The sequence below is a fragment of the Camelus bactrianus genome, chromosome X, assembly GCF_048773025.1.
Source record: "Camelus bactrianus isolate YW-2024 breed Bactrian camel chromosome X, ASM4877302v1, whole genome shotgun sequence".
NCBI lineage: Eukaryota > Metazoa > Chordata > Mammalia > Artiodactyla > Camelidae > Camelus > Camelus bactrianus.
The window spans coordinates 93,069,887-93,083,679 of NC_133575.1; the positions used below are offsets into that span (position 1 = coordinate 93,069,887).

Sequence of the window (13,793 nt, forward strand, 5' to 3'; positions counted from 1 at the left end):
GGGAGTTACTGCCACTCTCCTTTTACGGGGAGGTTTTGAACACAACTTCTCCCAGAGCACACACAGCGAGCAAGTCGGCCTCGCTCCACACCTCAGTGTCCGCCCGGCTCGGTGACGTCACAGGCGAGCGTTATCGCGCTCGGCTGCCCCCTAGTGTGCGAGCTGCGCAGACGCAGGCCAGTGTCGTTTCCCGGTACTCTTTCAGAGAGGATCTCCAGCATCTGGCCACCCGGGAAATGAAGCCGAGGAAAGGAAACCCCATCTCGACTGTGACCAGAATTATGAAAACCGACCACTCTGTCTTACCAACTTTAATGCTAGGAGGGACAAGGAGGCTTCCCTCCCTAGTAGGCCCAGGACACAAAGTAAAGGCTTTTCAAGTCATAAAGGACAGTCATATACATGAATTTTCAGGATGCTCACATCATAGTATTAAATAAGAGAAGACATGCAGCGCAGAGTTCTTTTCCTTCTGGAATTAAAACTCACCCGAATCTTGTTCTGTAGGGTCTAGCACTCCACTTTCACCATCCTAGATGATAATGAGCTCGACGGATGGGTTAAATCTATACTACATAAGGAAAACTAAAGAACTTCCTGCTCAGCCCCACCTCACCCCGTGGGATTTGCAAGCCCAGGTGGAGGGAATGACAGAGCAGCCCACCCAGGAAGGTTGCAAACCAGCCAATGGTGCCTCCCTGAGCCCAGCAAGTTACCCCCTTGAAAGGCAGCCACCCACTCCTAAGGCCAACAATGATGGGCGCATCACCTAATGACTTCAGATCACACAGCCGTTGAGCATTTCTTTGAATTTTATTGAAAATTGACATGGACATTAGAAAGGTATCAAGCTAAACAGTGCTGGTTTCATGATGTTTCTCCTGGTGAATGAAAGCCCCAGAGGGGCAGTGATTGGTCACACCTTGAGCAAAAAGAACAAAGGAGAAGGAAAAACGAACACAGCTTCTGGAAAACATGCAAAGAGGCTCTCTTAAGAGACACTGGACAGTGGAATGGCCATGGTTGTAGGGATATATGTGAATGAGCACACTCACATGGTATTTTGATGCAAGTTAAACCAATGAATTCAAGGCAGATTTATCAACATCAAAGCTCTCCCTCCAGATCCCAGGGTGAGTAGAAACCTCTCAAAACCCCAACTGGCCTTGGAAGGTTGAATGGAGTAATTTTGCTCTCACTAAGCTCAAACTCCCTCCTGTCTCTCCCTTCTCCATCTGAGTGTTAGTAGGTCCATTTTCCCCCCTTGCTTGGAGTCTGCAGAAGGTCTGCAAACGCTGAAGAAGATATGAATGTCGCTTGACTTTCTCTTCCATATTCAGAAATGCTTAATAATGGCCGTAGACAGTCAACTCATTGAACCAGAGAATTGGCATTTAAAAAGAAAATCAGAAAACTTGTGAATAGTACTTGCACACCCACAGCTGAGGTTTCCTGCCCCAGTCACTTACACTTGGGTGAGTCATCCTGTAGGTGTCTCTCTGAGGTTACATTTGGTCCATTCTCCAGCTCTGACGGTTCTTTTCCTGCCTTAAGTTAGGACAAGACACTTCCATTTAAAATACCATGTAAGTCAGGAGAGAGCCTCCTGCCTGGTGACACAGGGACACATGAACACTTGTTGAGTGTGTGGTGTGTGTGTGTGCGCAGTTTGGGGAGAGAGGGAATTGGTTGGTTTCTGGTTTGCAACACTATGGAACCCTAACTCTTCTATAATGGCAGTCTTCTCCTTTAGACTTAGTGCAGCTGCTGAAGACAAGATTAAAAAAAGCTGGAGAGGGAGAGAGAAAGAGAAAGAAAACATGAGATTAGCCAAAGAAAAGGGACATTCAAAGTAAGACAGGGTGAGGGGAGTGGGCAGTGTGAGGTAGCACAGATGAAACTTGGGGAAGGCAGGATAGAATGGGGTCACCGATGGACCATCACCACCGGGAAATCTGCTGAGAAGGTTTTAAGAACACCACACACCAGTTGAAAGCTTCTTGTTTTAATTAAAAAAAAAAAAGCACATATTAACAGCCACATGTGAATGTCAAATGATTAAAACAAAAAACATGAACAAAGACAAAAGCGACCTGTAAGGCAGCTAGGAAAAGCAAATTTCTTGGCTTAAGAGAAATGAGGGGTGTGTGTGTGTGTGTGTCTATACACAGGGGTATTTTTCAGGAAGGCCATTCCATTCCAGTCTGGGCAGGCGGGACACAGACCATTTCTAATAACTGGGTTTGTTTCACCAGAAGTAAACAGAGTACTTAGGGTACTTTTTAAAATGGTAACAATTGTACTAAGTAAAAAGCCTTTTCACTGAAGGAAAAAAACCTTTCTGTCTACAGTGAGAAAAGCTGCCCAATAAAATAAACATTTAAATTATTTTCATAGCTTTGGTTGACTTTCTAAAGGTCTCATGTTCACGGACAGGTTAGGGTTTTGTTTACCACACTTCCTTGATTACAAGGACCATCTAGAGCACCTGTTAAACATACACAGCCTGGGCTCCATTCCAGACTTCCAGGAAAGCTGAACAGTTAACGGATGGTGCCCCGAGACTTCTATCATCAGCGGAAGAACTCGGTTCGGGAGCTGGCCTTGAGTCCTCTGCTTTGCCTGGATATTTTTCTATAGGGAAGAAGAAACCTCAAAGGCCCTCTCATAGTAACTGTTCGTTTTCTCCTGAATGTCTAAAGACTCATCTCCAGGAACATCCATGAACAGATTGAATCCATTTTTGAAGTGGATTGGGAATCAGGAGACACTAAAGTTAGCCTGCTTCTGCCACAAAACAGCGCTGGGACCTCTGGCAAGTCCTTCATTTCTCTGGCCCTCAATTTCCTCTCAAAAAAAAAAGTGGGTCATATCTGTCTTCCAGACCAGAATATCTCCCTTCATACAAAATTCCTGCCTAGTCTCTGAAGGTCTCTCAAAGGCTGGGTGGCTCTAATACCTTTTGAAGTTTTCAGAGCTCCTCAAGCCTCCAGTAGTAAACCTGTAAACAAATGCAAATAACAGGGGCCTCCTATTTGTAATGCAAATAATTAACCCGAGGATGGAGACCGGTTGGTTGTTTAAGTTTGGGATTCTTGGGAAGCAGCTGTGAAACTGGTCACAGAAACATCAAAGCTGTAAATAAGAAGCCTTTCCCTAGGAGACCTGACAGCACTAACTTAGCATCTCCCAGAGGTACCGGCTAAGTATACAAACTTCTTTGTTTCTTAAATCGCCAAGCATAGGGTCTCCGAAAATACTCCACTGTGCGACTTGGATTTTCTCAAGAAACTAGCGTGGGCGTTGGCAGCATCACTTTCCTATTGCTTCTGGCCACCCACCAATCAGTGACTCACCAAACAATCCGTATCCAAACTGTACTCCTGCTTTGCCAACAAGAGAAAGTGTGTGTATTCCTCTGCTTTTCATTTTTTCTACTTTTCAATCCCTGTTCTTATCTGTTATTGAAGAAAGAACACTCCCTCCCCAGTCTCAACACTTCAAAAAGACCTGAAAATGTAGCATAGCCTTACTTGACTGTGTTTTGAAAGAAAGTGACAAAAAAAAAAAACCCTCCAAAAAATGAAAATAAAAAAGGTGGTCATGGTCAGGTGCCGGCGGGACTGAGGCAGAACTCAAAAGAAGAGGTGGGGCTTGAAGTGGAGGTACATGGCAGAAGCAGGGGGCCCAGCTGCCTGGCACCTCAAAGGAAATCTGTCAGTTACAATGGGAACCTTGGCTTAAAAGGTTAAATGGAGTCCAGTCCAGCTGTAGCAGGGAATACTATTCAGTACACAGCCATGGATTACTGCAAAGGAAGGGTAGAGAAACGGCGTGTTAGCCACAGATCATCGCCAGGTCACCTCCAGCTCTCACTCTCTCCCTGGCCAAACATCAAAGGCCACTGAAACCACCTCGTGGCCCTGACAATGGAGGGCTCTCTACTTCAAAGGAATTCCCAAAGCCGCTATCAGATGGGCCCCATTATAAAAAATTAGGGCTCAAAGATTTTTTAAATATCCAATCAAAACTGGAGATAAAGTTAGGGACCACTTCTTTTCTCCTGTCCAGCTGGTAGCCTCACCTCTTCTTACTGGGGGACGTGTGCAAAATACCGATTGAAAGTCATCACATTCACCAAATAGTTTGGAGGACTCATCATAGCAAAACTGAAAACACTGATTCTTTGACTGCTCAGTTTGGCAGCTGACGACATCGGATGATACCTGCCACTGGCTCTGCCTTGTTGGGATGGTGTGGCATCCTAAGGGAAATTACAGAGGAGATGCTGAGACACCTCAGAACAATTCCATAAGACACTAGGCTGGTAATAATATTCAGGTTTATTCTCCCTTCTGCACCTGTGGGGTACCCAGAATTATAGAGAGGGAAAATTTATGCTACTTTCTTCAGCAGTTGTGTTGTCGGGGAAGGGCTGGGTATAAGTATAAACTTGTTCTGGATTTTTAACGCAGCTTGAGTGCGGTTACTTTGAGTGAATCAAAACTGGAAAGGCTGGGGTGACAGGCCCAAAGGAAAAGATGCCAAAAGATCTCCTTTTGGAGCCTTCCGAGAAGGGGCTGTGGCTCCTACTGGGGGCTAAGGAATGGTCGGGGAAGCTCAGTGACTGGGGTACTGACCAGAGCTCACCCAGCCATGGTGGATGCAAATACCTTGGGGAAACAAGCAGCAGTTGGAAGAGGGAAGCTGGTGGTGGAGAGGAACAGCTGGGACCCCCAAACACGGTACAGTCTGGCAAAGATGGGGTGGGGAATGGCCAGCTGGGGGCGCTGGGAGGGGCACTGGGATGCAGGATGCATCTCCAAGCCACGTGACTGCTGGCTTCTTGACCAGAGGCCAGACACGGTCCTCAGGCTCTCAGGCTTCTATAAACCTTGGCAGGAAGAGAGGGGAGGGCACGGGTGTGTGCCCCCCAGACGTGTTAAGGGGGAATTAGAGAAAGGGAGGCCCAGCTCTGTTGCGCAGGAAAAGGGCGTCTACAGGAAGCCCAAACTGAAAATGAAAAGAGAAGTTGGGTTAATGAATGGATGGATTAATGTACAAAAAATAAAAAGGTTAGAAGAAAATTGTCATGATGACTAATGGCTCAATTAGAATATAGCTATTGTAGATCGGCTTAAGGTCTTACTGCATCGGCTTCCGGGAACATGCTTTGGTCTCATTCACTCATACACACCTTTGAGTGGCGACCACCGTGGCATTAGCTAGCAAAATAATTATTAGCAGCCACAAGAATACTTTTTGTCTCTTCTTAATTACTGGGTCCTGATCAGCACGCTCCACCCAGGCACCGTATACAGGAATATCTTCAGCAAATCTCCAGGTGGCTTCAGGCCAGGGGACAGAGCACCAGGCTTTCAGCCAGTGATGGCCTCGTCCCATAGGGAAAGCAGAGGAGGTACAGGTTTCACATTAGGTCACCTTCGGAGGTCCCAGTCAGCTAACTGGTACCCCGGGGCAAGATCTGCGTGAGAAGTGTCTGGGGGTGGTGGCTGGGCTCTGCATGAAGGTCCAACCAGTCACCCAACAACCTGAGCTATGGAAATGCATTATTTTTTGTGTTCACACCGCACTTTGAACTTTCTCCCATTTAAATTCATCCATGTGACATAAATGGGGCAAGTAGTATGGATCCCCATTTGACATATAAGGAAGCTAAGAAACAGCAAAGCCAAGTGACTTGCCCAAGGTCACACAGAGAGTCACAGCCAGCAGCAGAGCCTGAATCCCTTGGCTGCTTGATCAAGACTCCTTTACTTCACACCACAGTGTCCCTGAGAACTCCCTGCCTCTGGATCTCAACCCCTAGTTTTTTTGTTTTTGTTTTTGTTTTTGTTTTTCCTGAAGAACACATTTATCTCATTAAATAAAGGCTATTAGATATTGGGGAGGAACAGTTAAAAGTGTATACTGAGTATGTTTGTACAGTCACTTCCTCACAGTGAATATATCCACACACATACACACACACACACACACACACTTATGTGAATGGCAATTTATACCAGGAATTAGGCATTTTGCATTCTCTTTCCAGTTCTGCCACTAACTCACTGTGTGATCCTTGGTAAATCTCTTAAATTCCCCACTCCTCCATGTATTCTATCTTGTAAACTGAAGATTAGTCCCTCCTCCTCTACCTCACAGGATTGTTGTAATGTGAAAATGAGATATCATATGGAAAATCACATTGAATAGAGTTAAAATGTAATACAAATGCTCATCTCTATTTTCACTCCTTGTCTACTCCCCAGGGGAAGAGAAACCTCAACAACACTGTGACAGCCTGTGTCCTGGGTTTCATGGGAAGGCTGATGTGTTTCGATATGTGTATATTGTCTATATACTTGGCATCCCCTCCAAGGGTCAAGGGACCAGTAACCACTGAGCTATAGCATCTGCATCTTCACGGAGGGAGAATTTCTTTCAGTTGCAGACAGCTGCCAGGAGTGCCTTAAGCAATTTCAAAACCAGCAAGGAACAGTAAGCCTCCTTCTGCCTGTGCTCCAGTTAATGAGGGGTGGCCTTTGGGACCCACCCCTAGAATGAGGGCTTTGGGGAAGGGACAGGCTACCTTTGCTGCTTTCAGACCCCAGGGAGCCAAGGTCTCCCTTCCCTATTTGGTTCGGAGCTGCTCTTGCGGTCTGCTGGGGAGAAGTATGCCAGAAAAAGCCAATCTACTTAGGGTCGGAGTTGGCTGTTCTCGCTGTTTGCCAATTGCCTCTCGCTCGTAAAGTACGGCTTTAATTATAGTTTTGCCAGAATTAATTTTAGCAATGGCCATTAACAATGATTTACTCAGGGAAAGCTGAACTAAATTGTGTCAAATCATGTTAATTCAGGTTTTATGAACTGAAATCTAAGTGACCAGGATGCATTTTTCCTGTTCTCCTCATGGAAAATGGGAGAACGAAGAAAATACACATGAAGTAAGTGCCAGGCGCTTTGCTAGGCGCTGGGACTGCAGCCGTGGACAGACGCTCTCCGACTCGAGAGTCTTCTTCCACGGAAACCTGCTGTTTCATTCAAGTCAACTAGCAGGGCTCCAAGACTTGCCTTTAAGCCAGACAATAAATCATGTCATTGTTCTTTTAGGGTTGTTTCCTTTGGCCCAATTTCATGGGCCTTATGTTTCAGAAGCTTCTATGGACTTCCTCTTCGGGATTTGCTTGAAAGTAGATGTTTTGCCAGCTGCCCAAAGTCCCCAGTGCAGTAGCTGCAGCAATCAGTTTGGTGACTAACAGCAGGCTTTCCATTTAAATCATAAACTCCATGGGTGAGTGGGGAGAAGTCCTCTCAATATTTTATATTCCCTGAGCCAAACAAACCAAATGTAAAAGGCATTTATGAGACAACCGGGGTATTCTGAACACTGACTAGAAATTTTATGTGAACGAATTGTTAATTTTGGAGGTGTGATAATGGTGGCATTGTGGTTATGGGTTTTTTTTTTTCTTAAAGAGTCATCTCTTAGAAATACATGCTGAAGTATTTACAGATGAAGTATGTGGGTTTTGCTTTACAATAATCCAGCCGGTTTGGGTTAACATTGGAAAGAGGATTGGCATCTGTTGACAGTTGTTTGGGGGCGGGGTTGTGGGTACACAGGGCTGCATGGTACCACTCTCTCTCTTCTTTTGTTCCTGTTTGAAAGTATCTATGGTAAAGTTTTTAAATGGTAATAAGCCTAATTATGTTCAATTAAAAATATTTATGTTCCCTCCCCACTCACTACCTGTGTCTAGAAGAATAGACAGAAGGTGCTTAACCATTGCTATAATCAACCTGTAAACTATGTGAGGCCACGGGCTACTTTATTCACTCCTGTGGACATAACACCTAGCCCTTGCAATCCCTCTTACCAAAGGTTACCTGCTTACCTCCTTATCAAAGGTATTCATGAAGCTGGTACTTGTAGAATTAAATATAAGGAGTTCTCTATAATATCTGAGAACTCTTCATTTTCTTCCACTTTTCTTATGATTTTGGGGAGTTACATAGCCAAAGGAAATTGGAGAACTTAAACCTCTCGGATAAGAAACAGCCACCAGAGGGAAACAGAGAAGCAAGTTTCCGTTGGCTCGGAACAGTCCCAAACCTGGGGGGGTCAAGGCTGACCGTGACATTGCAGGACAGGGCTTGTGAACCCAACAGTTCCCCTCATCACTACAGTTTAGTTAATTTTGAGAGTAATGATGAAGGCTCTTTAAGGAAAAACAATGGCCACCTATGCTACCTGTTTTGGCAGCAAAAGTCTGAAAAAACCCTCACTTTAAATCAGGAAGACAAACATTCCACAGGTACACTTGAAATCACACCAGACTATTTCTGAATATTATAAATCACAAGAGAAAACTAGCTAGGACAATGAAGTAGCTTCTTTTCTATTAGATACATGTGTTGGGCAGGGGATGAGATTTGGGGAGAGGTGTTCTAGAAGCCACTGCCAGTTCTACTTAGAGTTAATAAAGCTTACCAGGACCCTGGGTCTCATGCAGCATGCAGCAAACAGCAGAGTTAACTGTAAAACAGTAAAAGCTGATGAAGATGGAGTGAGCTTGGGGAGAAATCAAATATTATGAGTTGACACAAACAGTGAAGAGTTAGAGGTCAAAGGAGATTAGGAGGAGTGGGGAGGTGAAGGAAGAAGGGGGCTGGTAGGGAGCCCTGAAACACTGGTGCTCTTTCTTAAGCTCTTTAAGAGCAGCCAAAGGAAATCCTCCATATGTGATTCTATTAGATCAAACCACCATCTCTCAAGAAGAAATGCTACTACCACCCACCACTTCTACCCTCAACTCCCCTCCCCACCACCCACATCATCACCACGGGGACCAGAGTGACACAGGTCTAGTGATAGGTCTTCCAGAGGTTATCTAACTGTTCAGGGAATTACACAAAAAGCCCAGGCCTGGGGCCATTTATACACCTGGAAGTATGGAAGAGGACAGGCTGTTCTGTTAGGCTCTCTTGTTAATATGAGGTGCCACGTGCCAGTGAGGTGTTCGCCTATCTCAAAATTGGGAAAGGGTGCCACCACCAACTCCAAACATTCCTGGAGACTGAAGGGACATGTCTCCCTAGATAAGGTCTTCTGCCTTGGGTGGAGGTGGGGGTCAGTTAATTGAGGGCAACTAGGAGAAAGCCTGGTCTGAGAGGAACTTCCACTGAACATCTCAATAGGGACTATTTATAGTTTAGCATCAGTGGGGTCCAAACAAATGAATCTCCTAACTCCTGCCAGCAGGCTGTGAGACTGCCCCAGGGGTCGACTTAACAAACACCACAGGACTATGAAAGTAGCAGGTTAGAGTTGGAAGACAAATTTAGACTTTTCCGAACTTAAATATAGGAATCCATTCCTGCTGGTGCAACTAACACACCATGACAGATCATTTAATATACAGTGTGTCCAAGGAGGCTTTTTTTCTCACTAGGTGAACTTTGCCTATCAGGTAATATCAAAAAAAGTTAATTAGTCAGTGACTTTGACATAGATTGTTATGATTCAGTAACAAAGATCTCTGGACTAATTGGTGAAAATGTTCAAATTACACTTTTGAAAAAAGAATAATCAGATGGCAAAACCGGGTGCCTTCAAATATAAAATCTTTGACTAATGTATTTTACTGTTGTTGAAATGTTGTACTGTTTTCTTCCTAAGTGGTAAGCTGGGCACAGAGGAAAGGAAGATGTTTCCTCTTTCCGGCAAATATCCCCTAGTTGAGTCCAGCAACCAGTGGCTAAGAACAGAAGGCAATGACCATGGACATTGTTCAGATCCTCAGGCCACTTTAGTAAGGACATTGTCTAACCCTCCAAACGAGGGCTCCTCCAGTCACACCGCACAAACAACTAGAGCACCAGGGACCACTGGTGGTTTTCCGGGCATTGTACAGGTCCCGTCAGAAATGCGTTTCTTGCCTCTGGTTCTGGGGTGAAGATGGATAACTTCAGCAAGCAAGGCCTGGGGTTGGGTCAGGGTGACTGACCCACATGGTAACCAGGACCGCGTGCTATATCCTACCTCCCCCAACACCAGGGGAGACAGATGGATTGTTCAGTCATTCTCCAGCTTGAGGATGGGGTACACGGAGGACATGAGCCTCCAAGGGCCCCCTGCCAAGTTCGTGCTTCCCCAGGCTGGGAACAACTAAGCAGCCAAGAGGGAGGGACCGCGAAGGGACGAGAAATCAGGACCACGCTGCAGCCTTCAGCAGCAGGGTTAGGCTCTCTCAGCTGTGAGAACGGAGGAGGATGAGGCTGGCCAGCTCCAACCTCCCAGGGAGAAAGAGGGTACCTGGAGGCTTCTGCTAAGGCTCTCTCCTGCTACCCTCTCTCTGCCCTTCTTTTTGTTCATCTCTTCCTGATAACTTTGCAGCCTTTCATTCCCTCCCTTCTTCCTTCTACTCTCTCACACTCCTTTTGCTTTTCCTCCCCTTTCCCTCCCTCTCCTCCTACCCAAGTGAGAGGGCGAGCAGAGGGGCTGGGCCTCTGGGGCCACAGCCCTTCCCTGCTCTCAGCTCCCCCAACTCAGGGGATCCACAGGTCCCGTGGGGACACTGAGACCAGTCACAGGGGCCCAAAGAGCCTATCAGCCCACAGTTGGCCTCTGGTCACCACCCTGAAGGGATGAGCAGGAGAAGAAAAAAGCCCTCGCCCCAGAGCACCCTACCACTTACTTTTTCTTCTCTTTGTCTCTTTTCAGAGTCTGTGAGCCTCCAGCCTGGGAGCCCTGGGACTGGAGCAGCTCAGCTGCCGTCTTTCTCTGTTTGAAAGCGTTCACTTCATCATCCAGGGATTTCTTCTTATCCTCCAGCTTCTTCTTCTCGTCCTGGTGAAGTTTCTTCAGACGGTCGAACTTCTCATGCAGCTGGCAGGGAAACACAGGAAGTTTGGGGAGAGATCCCCTGCCCCAGGAGCACAGCCCAGTGGAGCCAAACCCAGGGATGGGGTGGGGATGGGCAAGCTTGCGACCCTGCAGGACCCTGGGACCTGAGGAGACATTTCAGCCAGGGATGGCTATGATGGCAGCAAAGGGCACCATGTTCTGGAGAGTTCTCTCCTCCTGCCATTTTTCCTCCACAGTTCTGCTCCTGAATACGGTCAAGGAACTGTGCGTTCTGCTTAATCAAGCATTTTATTTAAAAGAGTCCCCATAGTTACTACATATGGTTAATAATAACATCAATTATAATATAGAACATTTATTGAGTGCTTATTATAGGCCAGGTACTGGCTTTTATAAGCACTTTATATGTATTAACTCATTTAATCATCACAACAACCCTCTGAGGTAGGTTCTGTTATTATCTGCCTTTTATTAGGAAACAGAAGGTAGGAGAAGTTTAAGGAATTCACCCAAGGTCAAGCCCTTCTTTAGATGATTATATAATGAGATTTCTCCATATAAAAGGGGCTCCAATCACAGAGGCTCGTCGGGGATTGCAGAGAAAACTCCTGCAACGCCGAAGCCAGTCAAAGAAAACACTTGTCCTTGGACACGGAAGGAGATAAAAGAATTTTAGAAAATGGAATGAGCACAGAAACCTCAGCTTTGAGCAAAGGGAGACTTAACTAGCCCCGAACAGAGCCACAGACCCAAAGGAAAAGAGCAAGAATATTCCAGCATGCCACTGTGTTAAGTGGATCAGGCAGCCAGGGGGGTAGGTGGTAACAAACTAGAATGTGATAAACTACCCTGAAGAGTGAGAGCCAATCAAGCATCATTTCTCTTTCTTTGGGGGATTCGGGAGAGAACTGAGGGCTCTGCAGCACTCACGGCACCCCGTGAAGGAGGCTGGGTGCCCTGCAGGTCATCCGGAACTGTCACGGAGTAAGGAGTGGTAGGTGACAGACTTGCTGAGTAAATCAGCTTTCACTGGTCACATGGGCTCGGGTGGTGGTGAAGCTCTGCTGATCAGTTGCTTTCATGTGGCTTTTGTTCACTGGCCTTTCCTTCATTTATCTGTCTTTTAGATCCCTCACCTCTCTTCCTAAAAGTACTGGGTGACATTTTTCTTTTGAAAAGTGAAACTGAAGTGAAGTCAATACTCTTGCCACACACAGGCTTTGGCAATAACCCCGGAGCGTCACAGCAGATTAAAAGAGGAAGAGACTTGGGAAGTAATTAAGTGCTTCCTTTCTTTATGGCTTTTGAGGCCCAGAGAGCTGAAGCAGTTGCTGACATGACCAAAACTGTGGCTGAAGCCAGTTAATCTGGCAGCAGTTGGGGAATCGGTAGTGGGGCCTTGGAGGCAAGGCGATGGTTACAGGACTAACTGCATTCTATTAGTCACGGCTTAAGTAATGAAATCCCCAGATAGACCATCAAGCCTTAGCTTAAAAACTCACTAGAGCCGCACAGATGTTTCTCTAACACCAGCATGAAATGGAACAGAATGTCCAAGTGGATGGGGAAGTGCTCCAGCTGTCACTGGTTTCGGATTCAGCAAGGTACCCAGGACTCACCAGGACCACCTTTCCCCATGGCCGTCAGAGCAGGTAGGATGGGGCAGGACAGCCAAGAAAGTGACCAACTGTCCCTAATGAGCTCCAAACTCCCAGGAAGGGGAGAAAATTAGCCCGCACCTGGCCTTAAGGGGCCATGCCAGATCCTGACTCTTGAGCTGCGCCACCCAACAGAACTTTCTGCGAGGCTGGAAATGTTCAGTATCTGAGAGCCACTAGTCACATGAGGATTGAGCATTTGAAATGTGGCTAATGCAATGGATAAACTGAGATTTAAATTTTATTTGATTTTAGTTCATTTAAATTTAAATAGCCATGTGGGCTAGCAGCTACCATATGGGACAGTGTGGTTCTAGAGAATTAAATAACAGAGAATGAGAAAATATCCAAGCCTTGGGGAATGAGGGATTGAGAAGACACAGATCTCATAGCCTTCTCTGCGCCAGCCAAGGCAGGGCTGCAGAGGCCGTGCCCCATTCCTGCCGAGAGGCTGCAAGACTCCCTGGGCTGCTCTCTTGGGGCAGAAACCTCCGTCTTGCCCAAGTTCAGCCTCCTTTTCCTTCCCACCTGGCAAGCAGGCTCACATTTACCTCTTTCTCTGCCTCTTTAAGTTCAGCTTCTTTTTCTTTGACTCTCTGGACGAACATCTGTCTCATCTCTTCTTCTTTTTTCTGCAGCTCCCCTAGGAACTCATTCCTTTTGGCCTCATATGTCTCCTGTAAACTGAGAACATGGTCAGATTAATTCCCCTGCCTTTAGAATGGCTCCTATTTGATGAAAACTGGCCCCATTGATCCTTCCCAGGTGCCCCCATCCTCCCTTCCTCAATTCTGAGAGAGGTGCAGAAGCAGGACCACAAAGCTGTGGGCACCTGGCTTGGCACATGACAGCAGGGTCACAGGGTGCCAGGGGGGATGGGACAGCCCTGGTGAACCGGAGAGCTTTGGAACTGGGAGTGACTTAGAACATTTGCTTCTATACCCTGATTTTACAGAGAAGGAAACAGGCCCAGAGAAGTGAAGTGACTTGCTCAAGATCACACAGCTATTAGAGGCAGAGCTGGGACGGGAAGCTGGCTCTCTTGTTTCATAATCTAGGTCCTTCCACTTGCCCTATGCTACCAGGTCCTGGCTTTGAAACTGACATTAATGAATGATTTCAACAAACACTTGAGACTCGACCATGTGCTGGACACAGGATTAAGTGACGGTATGCTCATGAGTCAACATCTAGAGTCAACAGCCACTGTGCCTGCCATCAAAGAATTCACAGTCTAGTTCAAGATGCTTGGGCTAAGTCTC

General features: G+C 46.4%; 1 protein-coding gene across 8 annotated transcripts in view; it reads right to left on the bottom strand.

Moving 5' to 3' along the window:
• Positions 1-794: 794 nt before the first annotated feature.
• Positions 795-13,793, bottom strand: part of SEPTIN6 (septin 6) — a 63,718-nt gene continuing 50,719 nt past the window's right edge. For 2 of the 8 annotated variants that reach the window (XM_074359964.1, XM_074359962.1), the window contains exons 8-11: positions 13,083-13,215; positions 10,704-10,894; positions 8,498-8,559; positions 4,326-5,013 (exon numbers count right to left, since the gene is read on the bottom strand). In XM_074359964.1, coding sequence (XP_074216065.1) covers positions 4,943-5,013; positions 8,498-8,559; positions 10,704-10,894; positions 13,083-13,215 — 457 coding nt within the window. In that variant the 3' untranslated portion in view covers positions 4,326-4,942. Of the gene's footprint in view, positions 3,809-4,325; positions 5,014-8,497; positions 8,560-10,703; positions 10,895-13,082; positions 13,216-13,793 lie in introns of those variants that run through there. The other 6 variants (XM_074359963.1, XM_074359965.1, XM_045510944.2 and 3 more) reach the window with 6 other exon arrangements.